This window comes from Psittacula echo (genome assembly GCF_963264785.1).
Source record: "Psittacula echo genome assembly, chromosome: 6".
Lineage (NCBI taxonomy): Eukaryota > Metazoa > Chordata > Aves > Psittaciformes > Psittacidae > Psittacula > Psittacula echo.
In genome coordinates, this window is record NC_137743.1 from 40,923,130 (window position 1) to 40,948,930 (window position 25,801).

Below are 25,801 nucleotides of genomic sequence, written 5' to 3' on the forward strand. Positions count from 1 at the left end.
TTAAATTTTTAAAAAAGTGAATAAACCTGATATACAGAAATAATCTTCCCAGTTACTTCAGCCTGTAAATCCTCACTGTTTTTTCACATGTCCTCTCTCTCTCACTGGAGGTTATTTTGGAACCTTGTGTTGGACCTCTGTTTCCAGGTGCCCATGCTGCGGGTGGGGATGCTTTCCAGCTCCCTGAATCCTTATTCCACCTGTGCTGCTGTCTGATTGATACCCTTTTATCTCTGTCATCCCCCCACTGCTGCTGTCCATTTGATACCCTCTTATCTCCATCATCCTCCCATTATGGACACACGGAGGGTTCCTTCTTCCTTCTGGAAATGGACAGGTTTCCTAATTTCAGGATTTCTAAACTTGAGAGAATCTTATTTACGTTATACAGACTGTTAGTGCACAATTGTATTAGTGAGCTGAACTGGCAGGAGAGGTCTCCTGGATGCACTTTGCCAGCAGCATAACGAGGCTTTCAAACTGCAGGTCCTCCTGTGCTCCCAGAGCGATTGCTGAGATATGCTGGTGAACGGAAACCTTGAACAGTAATTTTTGGATAAGATCTCATGCAAAGCAAGTTAAAGACAATGAAGTTCAGGAGGTTGTTGCTGTTTTTATGGTCAAAACCACAACCTGTCCCGGTGCTTAGAAAGAATGTGAAGTACAGCATTAGACAATGTGGCTGGCACCTATGTCCCTTAAGCTCAGGATGGTATTGTACAGTAAATAAATCTCAAAGTCCTGAGGAGTGATGTGAGATACCAACACAAGCCCGTGGAGACCCATTAGCATGGCCAGATCACAGACTGTGGGAGAAATACCAAAGGAGAGTGAAGCATGGTACTGAAGTATTGTGCAAGTGTACCGGCGAGAGGGAAGCCTGATAAGGAGGCAGAGGTGGGGTTTTCATCATCAAAGGAAAAGCAAATAACAGATGAATCCAAGTTTTTTCTTTCCTGTTTGGTTTTAATATTCAGTAAAACTTTAAGCTTACAGCAGCAGAAGCACTCCCAAAGTATTTATGGATCAGACATGCTAATAAGCTGATTGATTTACAACCAGGTAATTTTTATATAGAAAAATTAAATATATCTCTTCTGCACTGGCTTCAAGAATCGTGGCTGTCCCCGAGTGCCCCCTCAGGTCTCCATTACAATTGCAAGGTATTTAAAATGCGAGCCTGGAGGTGAGCTCAAGTACTTTGAAAGGTGACAACACTATCTCTTACCTGTGAGTTTGGGTTGGGAAGGGCTGTTCCTCATCGGACTCTGTGGGGTTAATCAGCTGTTTCCATCAGGGAAAGAACCTGGAGGCAGCAGGGGCTGGAAAATCTTGGACCTCTCTTAGATGGAGAACTTGTGTAATTTCTTACATCTGGACAGCCCCTGTTTGTGCTTTACTACTGCAGAGGGACATAGTTGCTCCCTGCCAAGTCGTTGAGAGGCAATGATCTTCACAATGCTGTTGAAAAGATGTGTAAAATCCGCATATAGAAGGTGTTTTGGACAATAAATTCTAAGTGATATTTTCAAAGATGTACTCTGTAAGGCAATTGCTTGCTGTGCTTGCAACGAACTTTTGCTTGTAGCTTACGAACACCGATACCAATGAAGTAATTCATAATCAGCAGTAGCATTCACTGATTGTTGCCTTCTTTATCATACATACATTCTAAATACTTAAGAAACCTAATTTTTTTATCCTCTAGGTGAAGAGATTTTGTACTATGTTTATGTTCTCTGATTGAAGAAGTGGGTGTACGTATGTTTTGCATGTATATTTTGGTACGGAAGCTCGACTACAAATTTGGTATTTCATAAAATATTCTGAAGAGTTTTATTTGAAGTATGCTGTACTAGTTAAGTACATTGTACTTCAGAGGAAGAGGGTAAAGCGGAACATAGTGCTGAAATGACAGTATCAATATTTCAAAAAACAATCAAATTGTTTTGTTTGCTTTGGATACATAACAGATCATTTGGTAAAAATATTTATAGTAGATTTGTGCATTTAGAAAGCCAACCTTGGTGACATACCTGGTGTTAGAAAACTTTTGACACCATATTTAGATTCTCAGATCTGTTCAGTGCTAGCAAAACCACATTTTTCTGTGAAGAGCTTGGTCAAATTAAATATTTGCAAGAGGTCTTAATTTGCTAAATATTCCTGCCGCCTATAGTATTTTGATGTTTACTTGGTTCTTGTTTTAATATGTTACATGTTGCTTGGAAAATGGAAAGTGTTATTTTTCCTAAGTTGAATATGGCTGGATTGCTGCATGCTTCACGTCTCCTGGGTATGAGTCAGCTGAGCACTGTTTCTTAGAGTCTCTGGGCTCAAAAGTTGTTTATTCAGATGTGGGAGAGACATTGCAAGAAGGTCCTGGGTATGGATTTGAGTTACATCTCTGAAAATGTTTGTGTGGTTGTTAATTCATAAACCATGTGTGTCTTCTCTAAAGATCTAATAAATAGAGGCTGCTGCATTTTAACCATAGTGAAATTTAATATGTTTCTCTATCACAGACATGTTTAAGCTATGATTGAAATATAATCTGATAATACTTTGCTCTGAATGAAACCGTGAGGGTAGAAAGACTGTTAAGGAAATTTCTGATTAGTTTTATAATAAGCTTCAGGACAGGAAAATCCCTTTGAAGTTCTGTCTTGATGGACCTTAGTAAACAATAGAAGATGACAGAATCTTGTAACGAAAATTAGTTTTGCGGATGAAGGAATATGTAACTCATGCTTTCAAGCAGGATAAACAAGGTTTCAAACTGAGTTTAAACTGAGTCCCTGTGAAGTTATGTTGTGAATGAGCTGGGATTCCTGATGAATTTACAGAGAGTTTACACTGAAACAAAATGTCTCAACAGCTGTCTTTCTAGTATTTGGGCTTAGAATGTAAAAAACCTTTCACTGCTGGTATTCCACACATTTCAGGGAGATACAGTTCTGTTACTTGGCTTACAACAAGGAGAGGCAGCAATTTAATGTTGTAATGACTATGCTAATAATGGATTGCTTTTTTTTTTCCCTCACCCTAAATAATTTGTTTTAATAAAAATTTTCTGGTTACTGTAGGAGAAAATTGTCACTAAGGTATTTTTAGTCAATCCCACAGTATTTCGGCAGAAAAGAAAAATATTTTGGCATGCTTCCTTACTATATCAGAGACTTTTGGGTGCCTCGTGATGTTCCTCCAGCTTTCATGCCACATGGTAGGTCATGGCAGGAGATGATCTGTCCTCTCTCCCAGGGTCCCCTGCTCTGCCCTTCAGGGGCTGCAATGGGTCACTCAGAATGTGATCCATATGGCTCCCTTCCTGGGCAGGCAAACGCTGCATGTGCAGTGCTAAGGAGGTGATCCTTGTGGTCTGGGTAGGGTCTATGAAGTCCTTGGAGCTAGTACAGACCCTTAAATACAGCTTCAGAGGCAGAGAACAAAGAATTCCTCTTCCAAAAGATTATCACCCTGAGGGACATGACAAGGATAAACTTCCTTCACCTTCTCATTGCACTTTTTCTGCTTTGGAGACATTCATCCCTATGTTGAGAACATTCCTTCCTTTCCCATTATGCTGTGTTTCTGTTCCTCTTGCCCATTTTCCCACGGTTTCAGCAGTCAGGCTGCCTCTTTTTGCCTGCTCCAACCTACTGCTAAGATAAATTTGTGCCCTCAGCCTCTTACAGCAAAAAGGAGGCAGAATTTATTTCCATAAACAACATTTGCAGCTTGAGGGACCAGCTCTTCAAATTGCAGCCTTTGAGGAGTCTCATTGTTTCTCCAGCAAGTGATGATATAGCAGAGATTAATTACCAACCATTAATCCCAATTATTTTATGATCATATTATGCATTAAATAAATATTCCTTATAAAATGTTCTGTGGGGAATTTAATAGTGTATATCACAGTATCACAGTATGCTAGAGATTGGAAGGGACCTCAAAAGATCATCTAGTCCAATCCCCCTGCTGGAGCAGGAACACCTAGATAAGGTTACACAGGAATGTGTCCAGGCGGGTTTTGAATGTCTCCAGAGAAGGAGACTCCACAACCCCCCTGGGCAGCCTGTTCCAGTGTTCCGTCACCCTCACTGAGAAGAAGTTTCTTCTCAAGTTTAAGTGGAACCTCTTGTGTTCCAGTTTGTACCCATTACCCCTTGTCCCATCATTGTTTGCCATTGAGAAGAGCCTGGCTCCATCCTCATGACACTCCCCCTTTATATATTTATATACACTAATAAGGTCACCCCTCAGTCTGCTCTTCTCCAGACTATAGAGACCCAGCTCCCTCAGCCTTTCCTCATAAGGGAGATGCTCTACTCCCTTAATCATCTTAGTCGCCCTGCGCTGGACCTCTCCAGCAGGTCCCTGTCCTTCTTGAACTGAGGGGCCCAGAACTGGACACAATATTCCAGATGCGGTCTCACCAGGGCAGAGTAGAGGGGAAGGAGGACCTCTCTCGACCTACTGACCACCCCCCTTCTAATACACCCCAGGATGCCTTTGGCCTTCCTGGCCACAAGGGCACAGTGTTGGCTCATGGTCATCCTGCCGTCCACTAGGACCTCCAGGTCCCTCTCCCCTACACTGCTCTCTAACAGGTCGTTCCCCAACCTATACTGGAACCTGGGGTTGGTCCTGCCCAGATGCAGGACTCTACACTTTCCCTTGTTATATTTCATCAAGTTATTCCCTGCCCAACTCTCCAGCCTGTCCAGGTCCCGCTGGATGGCAGCACAGCCTTCTGGCATGTCAGCCACTCCTCCCAGCTTAGTGTCATCAGCAAACTTGCTGACAGTACACTCAATTCCCTCATCTAAATCATTGATGAATATATTAAATAATACTGGTCCCAATACTGACCCTTGAGGCACTCCACTAGATACAGGCCTCCAACTAGACTCCGCTCCATAGACTACAACTCTCTGGCTTCTCTCCTTCAGCCAGTTCACAGTCCACCTCACTACCTGATCATCCAGACCACACTTGGTATATGATGTATAATTGTCTGTGAATGAGTGCAGTACAGGTTCCCAAGCAGTTCTATGGATGAGGTGCATCATCGCGTGAAGAAGCAGTTAAAAGCACACACAGCATGGCTAGGTTCTTCTTGATCTTTCTTTCTGGTGGCATTTGACTGAGATATATATATTCTCTAAGAGAAAATTCTGCCAATCAGGGGTCATATAGAGCCATGTAGTCACAAATTCCTTTCCCTGAGACAGGTGAGAGGAATCAGCTGGCTCTGCTCAGATGTGGAGTTATAGAATCAGAGAATGGTTTGAGTCAGAAGGGACCTTAAATATTGCTTAGTTCCAACCCTTCTGCTACAGGCTGGGACACCTTCCACTAGACACTAGGGTTAGGGTTAGATATCCCCAGATATCTTGTTGGCCCCTTTAGGCACTGGAAGCTGCTCTAAGGTCTCCCTGGAGCCTTCTCTTCTCCAGGCTGCACAACTCCTGCTCTCTCAGCCTGTCTCCATATGAGAGGTGCTTCAGGCCTTGGAGCATCTCCATGGCCTCCTCTGGACTCACTTCAACACATCCATGTCCTTCTTACGTTGCGGGCCCCATGGCTGGATGCAGTACTGCTGGTAGGGTCTCATGAGAGCAGAGTAGAGGGGTATAATCCCCTCTCTTAACCTGCTGGTCATGTTGCTGATGATGCAGCCCAGGACATGGCTGGCTTTCTGGGCTGCAAGTGCACATGGCTGGATCTCGTCAACTTCCACCCCCAAGTTGTTCTCCTCAGGGTGGCTTTTATTCCAGTCTTCACTCGGCCTGTATTTGTGCTTGGGATTTACCCCAATGTGGAAAAATGTATCTGAGAGCATCAAGAGCATGCATTTGGTGCCCATGTCACAGCCTGTTTAGCTCCTGGGTGGATACTGCTGACCCCAGCGGACTTTAACCCATGAGATTATTGTCCTTTGGAAATCACACTGGGTACAGAGGGCTTCAGAGTTACCACATTTAAGGTTTATGTGTCTATCTGATCACAGCTTCATCTTCTTGTGTAATCACAGCTAATAATTTCTTCCTGTGGCAGCATACAAAGGTGCTGCTTCTCATCAAAGGGAAGGATAAAAAAATATATCAGGTAATACTGTAAAATGCTCTTTGCTCAACTGAAGCATAATCTAGAAGTGCAGAAACAAAATTTCTATGCCTGGAGTCTCTAATATTTATTTTTAAAAAGACTTTAATGTAAATTTCTGGTAGGTTCTAGCAAGCCCTGATGTCTGCAGTGTTTGGAAAAGGAACAGATTCTTCCTTAAAAAGTCACTTACCAGTGCATTTTTTAGAAAAGGCCTTATCCTCTTAGGGTTTTTTTTGTTGTTGTTATTGTAAAAATAATTATTCTTCAGCTAGGGAGAAGCCTTCATAAGTAACAGTGTTTCAGGATATTGAGCATCAAACTTCTCAGAGTAATTTTGAGATAAAGATGAAAAATTAATGTGATGGCATAAAAATAAAACCAAGATCCCTTTGTTAAGATAATACGCTAGTGTTGGCACATGGTGCAGAAGTGCACAGCTTGAAGGTCACCGTGAGCATCAGTTACAGCCCAGCACAGTCCAGGCATGCGAGCCACCCTCTGCCAGGGTGCAGACACAGGAAGGCTCAGTTCAGTTTATTCCTGAGAGCAGCAAGCACCAGTCATCACTGAAGACTAATTAATCAGTGTTAATTAATCAACTTCAGTTAAGAGGCTGATTGAAAGTGTGAATGTAAAATTAGTTAAAAATTCAGGTATTTCTTGTTCTGTTGTTTGAAAAAGCATCTTGGTAGTAAGTAGTTGGGGGGAAGCTGTATGGTGAGGTGGGGGAAGGAAACATGATGAGTCTGTCTTCCTTTGCCTACTGCTTTTGCTTTAGAGTAGTTGTAATTATTTGTGAGATGTTTCCTTTCTTTTCATAGGCTGTTTCCTAGAAAGGCAGTCTGTTGTATCTTGCTTATTTTTGTGTGCTTGTATGAGATGATAGCATAATTTTCCTTAAAGTTTCAAATTGACTGTACAAATATTTCTCCAAACTAGTCCTTAATAATATGTAAAAGATACTCAGGGTGTGGGTGCTGTATTTTTCAGGATGGATTTTTTTTTGTCACTGAAGATTAGTTGATTTATTTACTTACAGGCATGGGGTTGTGCTATCACATGCCTGGTAGTTAAACCTAAATAAAAAATAAAACTAGTTGGTTAGAATTAGTCTAATATATATGTTCTTCAAAGATTTTCAATAGCTATAAAAGTGTTTGCCAAACCTTTTCTACCTGCAGAATCTCACGGAGAATCTAGCTCTGTGCTCTGTAATCCTGATGTAAATCTCACAAGAGTAGTCATCGAGATTATAACCAAAAGCAGCAAGGGAACAAATGTGGGGGATTTAATCATCTTACAAAAGAACTGGATATAAATTTAAGTCCAGATAGAGATAAAACCTCTCAGTGGAGCACAGAGAAAATTGTGGGTTGTTATTTTTTTTTTTGTTCGTTCATTTGTTTGTTTGTTTAAACTGATGCCCACATCCTAAAAGTTGGCTTTTGCTGTTTTGTGTTATAGCTGTTATTTCTCGAAACCAAGAAGGACCTGGAGAGATGGGAAAGGCTGTGCTCATTCCAAAGGATGACCAGGAGAAGATGAAAGAACTGTTTAAAATCAATCAATTTAACCTTATGGCCAGTGACTTGATTGCCCTGAACCGGAGCTTGCCCGATGTGAGACTTGACGGGTGAGTTCCTGGGGGACGGCGTGTCTTGGTGCCATCTGCTGAGCTCACCTTCAGCCTTCCTCCAAGGCACAAAAGTTGTCTTGAGGTTAATTAATGGCTGTTACTAGCAGTGGTTGCCTAAGCAAAAACAGGGGAGATTTAAATTAGATATAAAGAAGTTCTTCCCTGTGAGGATGGTGAGGCACTGGGACAAGTTGCCCAGAGAAGCTGTGGCTGTCCCATCCCAAGGCCTGTTCAAGGCCAGGTTAGACGGGGCTTTGAGCAACTTGGTCTAGTGGAAGGTGTCCCTACCTTTGGCAGGGGGCATGGAACTCCATAGTCTTTATGTTCCCTTCCAACCGAAACCATTCTAGGATTCTAGGAACCTATTGAAGAATGCAATAGGTTTTACTGGTTCTAGATTTGGCTTCTAATGCAACCTTTCTTAGGGAAAAAGTTCCTGCATCACAAGTGTTATTATCCTGTGCAATTTATTTTGTGAACAGCTAAAGAATTGTCAACTAGAGCTATTGGTTTGCATTGCAACACAAACCAAAATGCCCTCTGGTGTGTCTTATCACCTGGAATAATTTAAATATTTTTTTTCTTCAGGGAAAACTTTTATTTCTAAAGTTTTAAAAAGATACAAACATCAATGTCTAGTTTATAAATGTTCACAACTGTGCTGTCAGCTTTTAAAAATGGGCATTTACTGCTGATAAAGAGAAAATGCTACTAATACCGAAAGTACCTGCAGGAAGTTGTTTTCTTCTATCTTTATCAAGAGACTTTTCTGGAATAATCAGAATTTTACAGAACATCTTTCAAAATGCTTTGCAGCAACATAAATGCTGAAGGGGGGTTTGTGGTTGGGGTTTTCTACAGGGGGAGGGTGTTGTTTTTAAGTCTAGTAACTTTTATTATTTTTTGAGTGAAGGCTGATGTTTGTGTGGTGACTTTGAGACTGTGGAATACTTGGGGCTGGAGAGGGGGGAGGGAGTGTTTCACTAAGTCCACTGATTTTTTTTTAATGGAATTTACAGATCAGTTTTTGCAGTCACAGCAGTGGGCTTGTGTTTGCACATGTATGTGATGTGAAAGTCCAAATAAACGTGTTTATTTCCATTTAGATGGGGATTCTGATGGCTATCAATTACCCTGTAACAAGTCACAGTACTTTAAAAAACCAAAAAGTCTACCTCTCTCATATACGTTGTTTTCAGCCAGAGAATTTCCTCCTGTCTCTCAGGAGCAGTGTTAAACTACCTGATGGACTCGGCTCTCAAGCAGTTTTATTTAACCTGAAATTTTTACGTGGAGGATTGTCTAAACTTTTGGAAGTAAATTTTTAGAGGTGGGATTTTTTTCCCCCACTTAATTTTTATAGAAAGCTCCTGTTGATTGAAATTTATCTTTTTTCCAGTTCATTTTTTTTTTCCTGTTCTCCTTCACCTGCATAAATGTTCTGATTTATAGGTACTGTAGCTTATAACAAATAAAAATTCGGAGAAATACGAGCATAGCTGAATACAGAATATACAAGTGGTCAGGTCTTCTAAAATCTCCCATTACTTTTGCTTTATAACCTGAATTGTCACTTACTGGAAATTTTCCTACTTATGCTTTGTTTAAAATCAAACTCTTCAGGTTTCCATGAAATAGAAAATCAAATACTTTGTTTACTGGAATTTATTTGTAAATGCCTGCAAATAAAAGACACAGAAGCATTACTTTACCAACAAACCATGTTCACAAGCAGCAGAGGTGATGCTTCCCCACAGTGTGATCATTTGTAATTCAGTCCATTCTGGACAGCATCCTCCTTTCCCCTGTTGGAAAGGAGCTGTTGGAAACACAGCGCGTACTGAAGGAAGCAGTGAGATGATTAACTTCATGGGCAGTTCTGATCAGTCTGAGGGAGATGAGCAATTTAATACCGAGAGAAATCTGTCTGCGTGCATTTTCTTGATGAAAAGGAATATATTGTATACGTTACCAAAAGGACAGAATCATCACAGAATCATCATAGAATGGCAGAGTTGGAAGGGACCTTAAAGATCAGGATCAGCCCCGGGGAGCTCCGTGTTGCTGCTCAGATGTTGGCAGGTTGTGCAAAACCTGGGAAAGGACCAGTTTGTCCTTCATTTCTGTAATGGTGCTGGGGGATTAAAGGAATGAAGGGCATTTATACAGGGCTAATTAACTTCTGACATGACTTGACCTTTTTGTTGTACCTATCTCATGTCAACATTTTGCTGCGTGTAAGTCATGTTTTTGCATCTCTCCGAGTGTTTGCCATGCTGTTAAGTTGCAGTCTCCGTTCCAGCTGGTGCAAGCTGAGAAGGGTTCCTATGCATCAGAGTTGTGCAGGGCTCGCATCCACTGGCAGCAGTCCTGAGCACAATTTCTCCTCTCTGTCTTGCACCAGGGGGCCCTGGTGAATGCAGCAACTCCCAGTCCTTGGCTGGTTTAATACTGAGATGTTAGAAAGGTGGCTGAATGCGTTTTTCTCCATGATTTCTTCTTGCTCCCAGTGGTGTTAAGTGTAGGCTTAAAGCAGAAAATTGTATGTCTTCAATGAAAAGAAAACCTCAGCTTTCCCATTGTTCCTATGTTTAGAAGGTTTTGTGAATTCCAGCTGTGGTTTGACCCTAAATGCAAAATATCATCTCCTGTTGAGATTCTCTACTAGCTTTATATCTCTATGAGAATTATTTAGATGTGTGTTATAATACGATTTCCATTTTGCAAATGAATGCCTACAAATATACGTAAGAATTCTGATGAGAAACAAACAGCCCAAGAAAAAGAAGAGTCTTGGTGTAATTTCTCATTCTATTCATTGACTCTTCAGTTATGCTACAGTACAATTATTGGAAAAGCCAGTGCAAAGAGTGCTGTGAAAGGGATGTAGTACACTGTCAAGGTAGCTTTTTCATTGTTATGGGTTGTATATGTATATTTTATATATATATAGTATGCGTTATGCATTTTTCTATATATTGTTTTTCTATATATTATATAATCTATATAAAATATATACATATATATACTTTTATATATAAAGTTATATATATGTATGTGTGAATCAGTCCATTCCCATTTTGTTCCTTTTCTGGCCACCTTTATTCCTTTTCCCTCTTTGTTCCTCACTGCATTTTTAGTTCATGCAGGCAATTTTCTCTCATTTTCCTGTTGCAGGTGTGCAGGTTTCTCTTGCCTTGCCAAGGCTGCTGGTGCCTGCACAGCAGTTTACATGTACTTCTGGGAGTTAGTCTTCAGTGTGCAAACTTGGAGTGAAGATCAAAGATGCTTGTCAGTCCTTCTTGCTGTCCTCTGGAGCATGGTACTCTATCCCCCTGGGGCAGATAGTAGCAGGGCTCTCACTGTTTGGGATCGTTGCTGCTGTTGTGCCTCCAAATGATCAAAGCAGTGCTGTGGTGAATGAAGGGAGGGTAGGTGTCATAAGAGTCTACATAATAAACACATATTTCAATGGAAAAAAATATCGGAGGGAATCTTTTTCTTTTCTTTTCCTCACATTAGCAGATGAAAAAAACCCTGAAACATTTTATGACTCTGCTTCTGATTAAGTTTTATAACTGTGAGCTAATTCTGGATTTACATTGCAACCACAGTACAATCACAAGCTACACTGCAACCACAGTACTTGTGTTTGTAAGATGGAGATCTTTTTCCAGAAAGAAAATGTTAGATTTCTTAAAAATAGTTTTATTTTCAGTTGCAGGAAGACAAGGAAAGCTGTGTTGGTTGCTGGCTAACGAGAAATTCCCTTTACAGCGTTGTGAAATAATGGTGTCTTGTTAGTTGTTGTGTCAGGTTCTTCTTCCAAATAGGAGAGTTTAGGAATTAGACCTAATGGGAAGTCCTGGCCTCCAGGGAGTCACTGGAAGTTTCCTCTGACTTCCATAAGAATGAGGTGTCTCATCAGGAGACCACAAACCCCCCTCCCATGTGCTGTAACAAAGCACTATGACTGAGTCCTAATGCCACTGTCACACTAGCAGTCTAACTTGCATTGTGTTGCATCTAGTGTTATCTACCAAGGAATGTCCCTTGATTACCTGAGTTGGTAATGGGCAACTTGAAGATTTTAATCAGTGTCAGGTCTGATTTGAAATAGCTATTGATTCAACCTCAAACATAGAAATGTTTAATTTTATTCAGGGTACTTTCTCCAGCAAGGGAAGAAATTAATCTTCAATCTTTTCTGGATGAGTGAGGTTGCAAGTGCTATTCTGCAAATCGCTAAACTGTAATAATTGGATTTTCTTACTGAAATTTAGGTTGAAGTTAACTGTTGCGTTGTATTTGTGTGTTTATATGTGCTTAGGAGCATACATATTTGATCAGAAGCAAACTCTCATTACAATTTTCTAAGTAGTAGTCTTAAACTTGGTGCTGTAGTTTTGTGTTGGCTTCTTCAAAGCAAAAACCTTGGCAGGTTGTCCTGGGGTGGTGGAAAGAAGCCTCTGAAGAAGTGGTGTAAAAGTGTAATCGCTCCCTGTGAAAATTGCCTTTATAAAATGTCTGTGAAAATTCTTTAGTGCCTCAAACTCCGTGTTACAGAGCAGCTTTGATTAGCTTTGATTATATTTTTTTTGTTTGTTTTTGTGAGACCACTATTTGTTCTTTATGCAATTTAGCTCTGAAAATGGGGAGGGTAAATTGTTTTATTTTGTGCTGTTCACATCTAATCCATTTGTCTTGCACTAGAAAGTCTTTATTAGGGTTTTCTCCAGCTCTGATTCATGGTGGATGGAAGTATGTAGGAGGTCCTTTGTTGTCAGGTTTATCTGCTTACAGCTTCATACAATTAAAAGCTAATTTATTTTTAAGGTTTTACTGCGTATATACAGTTATGCATAAAGAATCTGTAAACCACTTATGAGCAGATAAACTCAGGGGAAAATCAGTAATTAGTTTAGGCTAGAAAATACTTTGAAATTACAGTTTAGAAATTAGTCTACCTTGTTTAAGGGGGGGAGGAGTGTGAGGGGAATGGAGGAAAACTCTCCCAGTGTGGCTGCCAGTAGGGAGAGAAAGTATATGCAGGTAATCTGTATAATATCAAAGCCAATTCCCAATGTGTAAATTAGCTAAAGACTATTAAGATTAAAAAAGGTAATTCTCCAGCAATGAGAAAGAACTATTTGAGTCAACAGATGGCTTCTAAACTGGATTTGTGAGTCTTTCATCTGTACTTTCATGTGATAAAAGGAACAATTAGAGTTTGTTGCCATTTCCCTTTTGCTGCTGTAGGAGCTGGGCTTTGATTCTGTCTTTGCTTCAGCTCTGGTGCCATTGTGCTGGCTGGAGCAGGGGCAGAACCTGCCCTAGGAGCATGCCTCAGTTCCCATTAGCTTAGCGAAGCTCAGGAAAGGAGGAGGGTCACATTTCTAGATAAACATAAGTTGGCATTTGCAAAATGTGTCCTCACTGTGAAGCACCTTGGTATATTTTGGGAAATTCCACTTGGAATATCTTCTGTAACCATTTGGTAGCTGGTGTCTCTAAATGCAGCTGTAATGAACCAAAATAATATACTAGGTTTCTTATTCATTGCTATTGTTCCTATGTGCGTTGGAATCATAGAAGCATAGATTCCCAGAATGGTTTGTGTTGAAAGGGACCTTAAAGATCCTCTAGTTTCAACCCCCCTGCCATAGGTACCCACAACTTCTCTGGGCAACCTTTTCAGTGTCTCACCACCCTTTATAGTAAAGAGTTTTTTCCTAATACCTAGTCTAAATCTACCCTCTTGTCCTATCACTACATGCCTGTGTATAAAGCCCATCTTCAGAGTACCTTGCCTCCTTCCCATTGTATCTTCTCTCAGAGAATGCATAGGACAACTGTCATGTGGCTTTTCCCCCACCTTTGAAAATGGAAGGATGGTGACCGGTCTTAACTGAAGGTTTTGATTTGCACAGCTTGCTTACCTTTTAAAAATGTATGGGGATTTCACATTTTAAAGCATGTCAGGGTTATCCACATTGCAAGGATAAGCGTGTTCCTAGTTTTCCCATAAATACCCTAAATAATGTAACAATGATAGGTTAAACTTGCAGGTATTTAGTCCTCATGTGGTATGCGCTTTAGGAATGTACATAGTATTTAAACAGAAAGAATGCATGGTTTAGGTAGATTGATCTTTTATCAGTTCTGCTTTTCCTTCAGCAGCTTATCCCAGGACCAGCCCGCTATGTACCCCCAGGCTGATCCTGACCCTCCCTGGCAGCATAGCCCGCCCCATCCGGTGCCTGTCACTCAATTTTCTGATTTGATAGCGCAAGGCTGTTCAGGCATGAAATTGCTTCCTTCATGTAAAGCTGTCCCCTCGAGCAAGTCAAGGCTCGGGAATGGATGGTTACTGGGATTGCTGCCGTTGGCCCAAACAGTTGTTGTGAGGAACAGGGTTCAGGTTTTATACATGCCTGTAAGGGAAATGTTAGAATGAGTCTTTAGATTCACCTGAGAGCCTGCAAAACTATACTCAGCAGCAAGAACATCCAATAATATTTCCTTTACTAAAATAAGGGTCCTTAATGATTAAACCATGTTACACTTTTTTTTTTTTTAAAGTGACACAAATGCCATCTCAGCCTCTTAGATAATGCTTCTACAGCCAGATCGTAGAATCCTAGACTGGTTGTGTTTGGAAGGGATCTTAAAGATCGCCTAGTTCCAAGCCTCCTGCCATGGGCAGGGACACCTTCTACTAGACCAGGTTGCTCAAAACCCATTCCATCCTGGCCTTGAACACTGCCAGGGATGGGGCAGCCTTCTCTGGGCAACCTGTGCCAGGGCCTCACCACCCTCCTAGTGAATAGATTATAAGTTCATCCAGCCATTGGAACAATCTTCCTGGGAAAGTGGTGGACTCTCAAACATTGGGCGCTTTGAAGATCTGGCTGGACAGGGTGCCGGACATCTAGTCTATGTCATACTTTGCCAAGTTGGACCAGATGATCCTTGAGGTCCCTTTTAACCTGGGATTCTGTGATTCTGTGACAAGTGCATTTTTGCAGGCAGCTGAGCACTGAACTGTCAAAGCAATAAAGATTCTTGGTTCAGCTTTTATCAGCAGGTACATAGGTAGCTTTGGCATATGCAGGGTTTTCTAAGCAAAACCACAGACCTGTGAAAAGCATCTGTCCGAGGTCATCCTGGCCCTGCCACAGAAGCTTTGATCACCACCCAGAAGGACTAGTCTTCTCTACACTGTTGTTTGTTTTTAATGGAATCAAAGAATCATTTAGGTTGGAAAACACCTTTAAGATCATTGATCTTAAAATGGAGTTTGAGGTTGAAAAACCAGAGGAAGAGTTGGTATTCAAGGCTATACCTGAAGCTTCATCAGCTTCAGATAGCTGAAGGTGTGAACAAAGGGTCCGTTCTCCTACAGAGTGCAAACCTATTTGTACTGTGTAATGAAACCCCAGAGAACAATTTTCATAAGGTATTTTCACATCTGTCATTTGCTGGATATAAAAATTGGTTAGCTACGGAGTATTTTGATACAATAAAATTTAATAAGGCAATGTTGATGCAATTCCAGCGCAGTCTAGTTTCCTGTAAGTGAAATAAATTCCTGTTCAATTATTTTCTATTTACCTTCCACTTGGATAAATTTCAGTGTAAAATATGAGATGGTGGAATTGAATTGAATTTCTTACAGCAGAATTAAAGCTGTGTATATTGAAATCATCATAAAATCTTAGAATGGTTTGGGTTGGAAAAGACCTTAAAGCTCATCTAGTTTTATGCCCCCTGGCACAGGCAGGGACATCTTCTACTAAACCAGGGTACTCAAAGCCCCATCCAACCTGGCCTTGAACGCTTCCAAGGATGGGGCAGCTGCAGCTTCCCTGGGCAACCTGTGCCAGTGCCTCACCACCCTCACAGGAAAGAACTTCCTGATACCTAATCTAAATCTCGCCTCCATCAGTTTAAAGCCATTCCCCATTGTCCTATTGCTAATGTCTTTGTAAAAAGCCCCTCTCCAGGTTTCTGGTTGGCCCCTTTAGGTATTGGCAGCTGCTCTAAGGTCTTCCTGGAGGCTTCTCTTCTCCAGACTGACTAAGCCCATCTCTCCCAGCCTGCCTCCATAGGAGAGGTGCTCCAGCCCTCTGCTGCAGCAGAACCCTCTGCAGCAATGTGTTATTTCTGCAGAGAAATGCATTATTTCTCTGAATGGGAGAGGTTGCTCTCCATGGAGCTCCTGGACATGGAGTCTTCTGCAGCTTCTTCAGAACCTAGAATTGTATGTGGCTGTGGCAGAGGGGCAGCAAAACAGATCAAGCTTTAATCCTATTCTGGCAGGGCATGCAAACATTTGGGCAGTCTTTTCATCTGTTCATAATACTGTATCATGCATTTCATTTTCACACTATCAGTTTCCTTAAGTAACTTACAGATTTTACTTAAAGTAGACAGGAGGATACTATTTCAGGCAATAGGATATCAAGTAGTACCAGAGTTATCACTTACTCTAGAAATAAATTACTGCTTACTGAGGATGGTTAGCTTATAGTCCAATGTGTGACTTTTTTTTTTAGAAAGGAAACCCAGAACCCAAGGAGGAGCAGTGATGATCTGCAGATAGCATGGTTAACAGATTTGAAGTCTGAGTTTCTGAGAATGAAAGTATTCTCTAAATGTGGGTTTTCTGTGAAAGTGCTGGCCAAAGGCCTGGCTTTGGAGACGTCTGTAGGATGCTCTAAAAGTTCTGATGGCTGGAGTTGTGCCAGTGCGGCATTTGGCTTCTTGTGCAGTACCTGGTGTTTCAAAACCACTTTATCGAAGAGAGGTGGGGGTTGTGATTGCCATTCTTTATGGATGGAAACCAGAAATGGTCTTCTGCTACCACTGATCATTGAATAAGCAGTTGTTTTGCTGGAATATTTTTTTAAAATTCAGTGCACCATTTCTTATGTTCCTAAATCCTGCTCAAGATTAGACAAAGATGGAAATACTTGGAAGTACTTTTGTGGATGCCAGCACTATCCCACTGGACTAATGCAATATACAAGTGTGCTCTTAAAAGCCAGGTACAGCAGAGCACAAGTTACGTTTGTTATGTGTCATTAGCACAGAGTAAAACAGCATGATATGCGTTGGCATGTAATCGGTATGCATTGATATGGTTTGGTATCTTGTGAGGTATTGGAATAAGATGGTGGCGTGTTTCAGGTCTAAAGGGAGATAAAGAAATGTGCCTGGCTGGCAGCTTTGCTGATGCATAGAGAAAATCTCTTTAACCTAAAGGATTTTCAGGCACTGGAACAGGCTGCCTAGGGATGTGGTGGAGTCACCATCTCTGGAGGGATTTAAAGACAACTCAGTGTGGTGCTTGGGGATGTGGTTTAGTGGTGGAGTTGGCAGGGCTAGGTCAATGGGTGGACTCGATCTTAAAGTTCTTTTCCAACCTAAATGATCTTGTTACCCATCTCTACTATGGTGAGTAATAACTGAGCGCCAAGGCTGTGCATGCTGACTTGTTCTCAGGGGGTACTAACATGGGGGATGATGAGAAATAGCAGATTGCAGGCTTTGTACATTTCATAATAACAAGAGATATGCCTGAATTTCAGCTCTGGCACTACAAAAAATATGGGATGATGATGGAAAAAGATTAGGGGTAATGAGCACAAGTTACACCTGGGGAGATTCCAGTTGGACACAAGGGGAAAATTTTTCACGATGAGAACCACCAGCCATTGTAATAATCTCCCCAGAGAAGTGGTGGACTCCCCAGCATTGGAAACATTTAAGATCGGCTAGGCTGATGTAGTCTAGATCTGGGCTATGTAGTCTAGGTCATGCTTTGCTTAGAAAGGTTGGACCAGAGGATCCTTGAGGTCCCTTCTAACCTGGTGTTCCACGATTCTGTGAAATGCTGTGGGTAAACACACAACTAGATGCCCAAGACGCTGATGTTGGTGATTGGTGCTGATGGGAAATCTCTCAGGCTGTCACTGAGCATGTCTAGAGGGCATCCAGCAGCTCAGGAACTACTAGACCTCTTGAGAAAAGCTTCCTGAGACAGGAGGGCACATTGCTGCATGGGAGCAGAGCATTGCAGAGTCCCAGGAGCAGCTTCTTTACTGAGCCTTGAGCTGTGGCTTTTCAGGTAGCAGTTGCTGTGGGATGCTTTGGGGCCTTTTGAAAGGGAATGGTGCTTTTCTTGAACAGGCAGTTGAGGTCTTTTAAAGGCTTCATTGCAGTGGGGGAGCAATGTGCTACAGAAAACATTCCTGTACAAAGCAGCTAAGCCACACCAGCCATCCTCTGTGAGGTTTAAACACCAAATAACCTAGAAGTAGTCTATCATGATAAGCAGTTTCATGGTGTATCTTGCCATCTGTTTGTATTGGGAAGGTGGTGGGAAGGGAAAGAAAGATGAAGGATGGTGACAGGCAATTACTGATGGTGCGGTAGGGGCTACCCTGGTCCAGTCTCTGTTTATCTGAAACTGTCAATCCTTTCAGGTCATCCTTCCACTTGCTTTTCAGAGAATACTTCTGCAGTGCTAATCAATACCATGAACATTTGGAGGGCTTTTGACAGTATTGCATAGCTGAGCTTTGTTGTTGGGAGTGCTTTGTTGCTGGGACAGCTTTCAAAATGAAATTCATGAGTTCAGAGGCTTCAAGGCATTGTTAAGGCTGTCCAACATCTGCCACTTCCTCACTCCCACTGAAGATGCTTTCACTTGCTGTTGTCGGCATGGGCCAATATTTAAAAATGCTGGTGCTGAAGTTGTCCCATAAATACTTGAGTTTTCCTCAGCTCGTTTGAGAACTGATAAACGTTTTCATAAGAATTGGCATGTGAGATCTTATTCCAGATAAGAACGCATTTAAATGTATGGGGTTGTTTTAGTACCTGTGATAAGCTATTTAAAGGTGAGCTCCTCCATTTTGTGTAAAATTATTCCTGAGCGTTTCTTCAAAAATAACATGTGTGGATGTGATGCTAAATTAAGACAGTAAAAGTGCTGCAAGGCATGAAGTTCATTGTAAGGTAACCACACCTATGAAAAGATGAATTTATCGATTTAATTTGTTTTATAACATCTGGTGTTTTGGCAGTTTGCTTAACTGCAGTGTTTCCACTTTTAAGAGGCAGTTTTGCAGAGGATCTTGCTGCCTAATGATAAATTCATCACTTTGGCTTACACCACTCTTTGGTATGGGTCTTTGTGTGCATTACTATGAAATTAGGATTGAGTTTTTTTCATGCTTTGACACTGCTTGCAGCTTTTTTGACCTTGTACTATGTCTAAGCACTATGGGGTGTAGATTCGAGGGGTAGTGGTTGCGTCGGACCCACAGGTCAGCTGTGGTTGCATTAGCTGCCGTTAGTCAGTAGTGCTCAGGAAATGTGATGCACTAAGATCATTGCTGTGATGAAGTGCAAACAGACAGAAGTAGGTGCATGCCCTGCTCCTTTTTGGTGCTGACGAACAACTTGTGGGGTGTCAGCAGCTTTTCCAAATCATCTCCCAGTGTAGTATTCAGCTCACAGCTGAGAATTAATGAGGCGGTAGATAATATTTAAGACAATCATGTTAGCTGGAAAGAAATACAGCAGCAGGTTGTGATATGACATAGAAGTAGTTGAAACTGCGCCAATTTTAAAATGCAAGAATTCAACAGGGAAAGAGACAGGAACTAAGAAGCAAAACTGAAATAAGTACAAAAAGAGAAATGACATGTTAGTAGGGCAAAGAAGAAGTGAGAAGCTTGCTTATGTTTCTTTCAGGTGTTACCTTTTTACTGCACATATTAATGGTTTGTACAATCATAGATACTTCATAATGTTGGAAATCATGACTCCAGTGCAATCTGGTATTGCATCAGTATATACAAGAACATTACTTCATCATTAATAGTAAATACCCTTCGGGGAGAAGAGAGACCTTGCTAACCCACAGAGAAGTTAAGGTTTCGTATGTGCATATATGTAGGTTTTTATGTATATATAGATAAATAAAACTATGCATAGACATGTTTAGATAAATATATATGAACCTATGTATGTTAGATACCTGAATAAATATACTGCTGCTGCACATGTAATATTAATCAGAACATAAATATGAATTAAAGCAGAGGCAGAGATGCAGTGTATGACAAATCAGGAGTTTAAGTTGGAACTGTGAATTCTCTCATCCTTCACTTCTGCCACCCTGATGACTGAAGGCTGCAGCATGCACTATTGCTGGTTTCTCAGTCTGTCTGTGCCTGAAATTTGGGATCCCCTCTCGGTATCCTGACCAGCAACTCCCTCATTTTGCTTGAGTCCCAGGCTCTTTTCATATTCCCTTTATCCTAGTTTGGCTGTGAATCTTCTCTACAACACACCTGCCTTGCCTCACTGCATGTGGTAGCGGAGCACATTGTTCTGCCTTTTGGAGAATACTTCACAACAAAAGCACTGGTCCCACACAGGCTGGTTTCCAGTGCCCTCTTTACACTGAAGTATACAGTAAATCTGTTCAAGTAGAGGAATCATACCAATGATCTGTGTTACCAGTCTTTTCTTTATGGGTGTTGATCTTTTGTATTTTCACTGAAGCAAAGCAAGAAAAGGTAATGACTAATCATGAGAATCCCTCAAGTCATATAAACTACAACTATTTAACACAGTTCCATATGATCCCAAATCTATCATATAAAAATACTACATCAGAAATTGTATATTTACAGGAGAGACCTTATCATTCTGTACAACTACCTGAAAGGTTTTATTGGGTATTAGAATCATAGAATCATAGAATAGTTAGGGTTGGAAAGGACCTTAAGATCATCTAGTTCCAACCCCACTGCCATGGGTAGGGACACCTCACACTAAACCATGCCACCCAAGGCTTCGTCCAACCTGGCCTTGAACACCGCCAGGGATGGACCATTCACAACCTCCCTGGGCAACCCATTCCAGTGCCTCACCATCCTCTCAGTAAAGAATTTCTTCCTTATATCCAATCTAAACTTTCCCTGTTTAAGTTTGAACCCGTTACCCCTTGTCCTGTCACTGTAGTCCCTGATGAAGAGTCCCTCCCCAGCATCCCTGTAGGCCCCCTTCAGATACTGGAAGGCTGCTATGAGGTCTCCACGCAGCCTTCTCTTCTCCAGGCTCAACAGCCCCAACTTTCTCAGCCTGTCTTCATACGGGAGGTGCTCCAGTCCCCTGATCATCCTCGTGGCCCTCCTCTGGACTTGTTCCAACAGTTCCATGTCCTTTTGATGTTGAGGACACCAGAACTGCACACAATACTCCAAGTGAGGTCTGACGAGAGCAGAGCAGAGGGGCAGGATCACCTCCTTCGACCTGCTGGTCACACTCCTTTTGATGCAGGCCAGGATACGGTTGGCTTTCTGGGCTGCAAGCACACACTGAAGCAGGCTCATGTTCATTTTCTCATTGACCAACACCCCCAAGTCCTTCTCTGCAGGGCTGCTCTGAATCTCTTCTCTGCCCAACCTGTAGCTGTGCCTGGGATTGCTCCGACCCAGGTGTAGGACCTTGCACTTGGCATGGTTAAACTTCATCAGGTTGGCATCAGCCCACCTTACAAGCATGTCAACGTCCCTCTGGATGGCATTCCTTTCCTTCAGCGTATCAACCGAACCACACAGCTTGGTGTCATCAGCAAACTTGCTGAGGGCGCACTCAATCCCACTGTCCATGTCACCAACAAAGATGTTGAACAAGACCGGTCCCAACACTGATCCCTGAGGGATACCACTCGTTACTGGTCTCCAGCTGGACACTGAGCCATTGACCACAACTCTTTGTGTGCGGCCAGCCTGCCAGTTCTTTATCCACCGAGTGGTCCACCCATCAAATTGATGTCTCTCCAATTTAGAGACAAGGATGTTGTGTGGGACAGTGTCGAACACTTTGCACAAGTCCAGGTAGATGACGTCAACTGCTCTACTGCTGTCCATCAGTTCTGTAGCTCCATCATAGAAGGCCACCAAATTGGTCAGGCAGGCTTTCCCCTTAGTGAAGCCATGCTGGCTGTCACCAACCACCTCCTTGTTTTTCATGTGCCTTAGCATGCCTTCCAGGAGAATCTGCTCCAAGATCTTTCCAGGCAGAGAGTTGAGACTGAGTGGTCTGTATTTCCCTGGGTCATCCATTTTCCCCTTCTTGAAAATGGGGGTTATATTTCCCTTTTTCCAGTCATTGGGAACTTCATCTGACTGCCATGATCTTTCAAATATGATGGCCAGTGGCTTAGCAACTTCATTCGCCAGCTCCTTCAGGACCCACGGATGGATTTCATCAGTCCCATGGACTTGTGTACGTTTAGGTTTATAAGATGGTCTCGAACCAGATCCTCTCCTACAGTGGGCCTAGGGTCTTCATTCTCACAGTCCCTGTGGCTGCCTTCCAAGACCTGGGTGGTGCGGTCAGAGCCTTTGCCAGTGAAGACCGAGGCAAAGAAGTCATTAAGAACCTTCTCCAAATCCTGGGTAGCCAGTTCTCCCGATAGCTTCCGGGGGGGCCTGTGTTGTCCCTAGTCTGTCTTTTATTTGCTACGTACCTATAGAATCCCTTCCTGTTATCCTTCGCATCCCTAGCCAAGTTTAATTCTAACTGGGCCTTAGCTTTCCTAACCTGGTCCCTAGCTTCCCGGACAACATCCCTGTATTCTTCCCAGGCCACCTGTCCCTGCTTCCACCTTTTATAAGCCTCTTTTTTCCTTTGAATTTTCCTGAGCAGCTCCTTATCCATCCAAAGAGGTCTCTTGGCCCTCCTGCTGCACTTCCTTGTAGTTGGGACACAACACTCCTGAGCTTGCAGTAGGTGATGCTTGAATAACAACCAACAGTCTTGGGCCCCCCTGCCCTCTAGGGCTATATCCCATGGAACCTTACTAAGGAGGTTCCTGAAGAGGCCAAAGTCTGCTCTCTTGAAGTCCAGGGCAGTGAGCTTGCTGCACGCTCTTCTCACTGTCCTGAGGATCTCAAATTCGACCATCTCGTGATCGCTGCATCCAAGGCTGCATGAAAAAATGACTTCACTGAAAGAGTTGTTCAGCACTGGAACAGCCTGCCCAGGAAAGTGGTGGAGTCACCATCCCTGGGGGTTCTTAAAAGACACGTAGACATGGCGCTTAGAGATGTGGTTTAGTGGCAGGCTTGTCAGTGCTCCGTTAACTGTTGGACTGTATGATCTTAAAGGTGTTTTCCAACCTAAATTATTCTGTATAGTAGTTATATTCTCATTTTTTCCCTCCAAATATTTTGCTTTCATGCATGATATTTTGACTTGAGTTGCTTCCATGAGAGTGTCTACACAGTTCCGGAAGGGATAAAATCACAGTACAATCCTTCATGCTCGCATAATTTGCACACAGCCAGTGGAAAGAGTGGTAAATAGGTAGAGTATCACTCTGTTTCCATGTTATTGATCTTGGAAGATGTGTTTTTCCCACATTTAAGCAGCTGTATTTACTTCATGTGTATTCATAAAGTAACATCTGATGATGATGAGCCAACCCGGTTTTTCTGGGGAAGTATTTCCAGTGTATGTTGAACAATCAGTATGCATTGTAAATAGTGCAGGGGTGGTGGAGAGGGAGTCCTTGTGTTTGATGGCATGTGAGTAGCAGATGACTTGTTTATTGCTTCTTCAGCGCATGGTGTATTTTTGAATTAGAAAAAAACCGCAATGTGAATCACTGTCATAATTTCAGTAGAGGGACATGAAAGGTTTTTATTTTTTGTGCACTTAGAAACACTCGAAAGTCAGCAGAATATTAGGTTTGGGACTGAAATACTATTAAAGGTGTGCTGCAAGGACAGAATGGGTATAGGTGTGTCCTTCCTCCTTCCCTGTGGTAGGGCACTACAGAGCCCAAATTCCCGAGACAAGGAATGCCCGTCTCACGGGATGTGCTCCACTGATACTGAGCTCAGAAGGTGGTCCCTGAGTCAGTACTCTTGAACATAGTGGGGATGAAAGAACTGATCTGCAGAAGAGAGCTGTATATTTGTTGCTGCACTTGTTGAGGGAAGGCAAGGGAGCAGCCATTGGCAAACAACAGCCTGTTGGGTCTGAAACAGGGAGGTTTTGGTATGCTGGGTGTCTCCCAACCGTGCCCTTCTCATGCCAGTCTTGCACCATCTCCATCACCTCCCTGGCCATCTATGTGCTGCATTCATTACTCACCATGCAGAAAAGCTGGCCAAGAGGTGGCGCTGGGGCTTCTTATTGAGATGGTTCTGCAAAGAGTTGTAATGAGCACTGCTTTTGGAGAGTGGGCACACGGAGCCAGGAGTGAAGTGGGGAGCAGGGTACAAATTAGTCACATTTGGCTGGATTGTGATTGTTTTCCATTGCACATCTTGTAAATGGCAGTGGGAATTACTTGAAAAGCACGAACAGTGATTATACACCCACCGTATGGTTGTATTATTACCAATCTTCGTTAACTTTTAAAGTTAATCAAATACTCATGAAAATTGCTTTGAGTGAGTTTAGTAAAAACTAATTAATGTCTTGCTTCCACCAGAAAACAAAGGCATGTTGGTAAAAGCATAACCTTACAATCCAGAGGAGTCTCAGCCTCACACCAGTCAGTATTTCAGTGTCTTAACCTCCTGCTTGCCTCCTTACTTCATCTTCATCGTCTTTAATAGCTCAGCTGGACATGGCAGGTTCCCCATGGAGAGGTGCTGTTGCTGTTTGTTCAGAAATGCTGAAATAGGACCCAGGACAACAGCACATGTTTAAGTGTGTAAATGGAGCACTTGCCTTATTGGTGGGAAATGAATTGGCAGCTTTCTGGCATCTAGTGTGTAACACTTGTGTCAGCAAGGTAAGGAGTCAGCTATGTTACACACTCACTCATCGATTAACAAGCTCTTGTCTGTACACAGTTTGCTGACTCCAAAGCAGTTGCTTTTTAAAAATTTGGTCCTTAATAGAATAGAGTAGGCTGTGTCAGTTGGAAGGGACCTACAACAATAACCTGGTTCAACTGCCTGACCACTTTGGGACTGACCAAGCTAAAGCATGTTGTTAAGGGCATTGTCCAAATGCTTCTTGAACACTGACAGGCTTGGGGCATTGACCACCTCTCCAGGAAGCCTGTTCCAGGGTTTGGTCACCCTCTTGGGGAGCACACACCCACTCATAGAACCACAGAATCCTGGAATGGTTTGTGTTGGAAGGGACCTTAAAGCTCTTCTACTTTCCAGCTCAAAGTCCTGTGCAACCTGGCCTTGAACACTTCCAGGAACGGGGCACTCACAGCTTCTCTGGGCAACCTCTGCCAGTGTCTCACCACTCTCACAGTGAAGAACTTCTTTATATCTAATCTTCTGTGTAACTAATCATGCCCAGTCTGAACCTCCCCCGGCACATCTTTGAGCCTTCCCAGGCATCCTGTCCCTGAGTCCCAGAGTCAAGAGATTGACACCTCCTTCTCCATGTTTACCCCTCAAGAAGCTGCAGAGAGCAATGAAGTTGCCCTTCAGTCACCTTTCCTCTGAACTAAATCCCAAATCCTCAGAGAATATGTCTTCCAGCCCTGTCACCAGCTTTGTTGCCCTCCTTTAGACACAGTCAAGGACCTTCATATCCTTACACAGTGAGGCCCAGCACTGCGCACAGTGCTGTTAGTGAGACTGCACCAACGCTGAGTACAGCCAGGTCATTGCCTCTTTTGACCAGCTGGTTATGCTGTTTCATGCACTCAAGGATGCTGATCATGGATTTTTATGACCATGTTTATGATAATTTAGTTTGTCTGTCTGCTGTAAAACATAGGACATGCAGCATGTCTTCTTCCTGGGTGTTCTCAGCTCATCTAGCCCTTCCCTGGGTACGGTAAGATATATTGAAAAAATGTAAGAATGATAGTTAAAGTACCGAAGATCCTGGCAAATACGACATGATTATAAACATTCTTGTTCTTAATATTCTGTTTGGTCTGCGAAATTAGTGTTATACTACAGACAAAGAAATATCCTTTCCTTCTTTTCTCATTTTACTACTGACATGCTTTTCAGAATATTTTTAAACATGAAGATA

At 42.4% G+C, this 25,801-nt stretch overlaps 1 protein-coding gene across 3 annotated transcripts in view; it reads left to right on the forward strand.

Annotated features, from left to right (window-relative positions):
* The window catches only part of GALNT13 (polypeptide N-acetylgalactosaminyltransferase 13), a gene marked incomplete at its 3' end in the record, with an annotated part of 135,421 nt that overhangs the window by 43,009 nt on the left and 66,611 nt on the right, over positions 1 to 25,801 (forward strand). For all 3 annotated transcript variants that reach the window (XM_080621673.1, XM_080621671.1, XM_080621672.1), the window contains exon 2: positions 7,576 to 7,744. In XM_080621673.1, the coding sequence (XP_080477799.1) occupies positions 7,576 to 7,744 (169 nt within the window). The remainder of the gene's footprint in view (positions 1 to 7,575; positions 7,745 to 25,801) is intronic.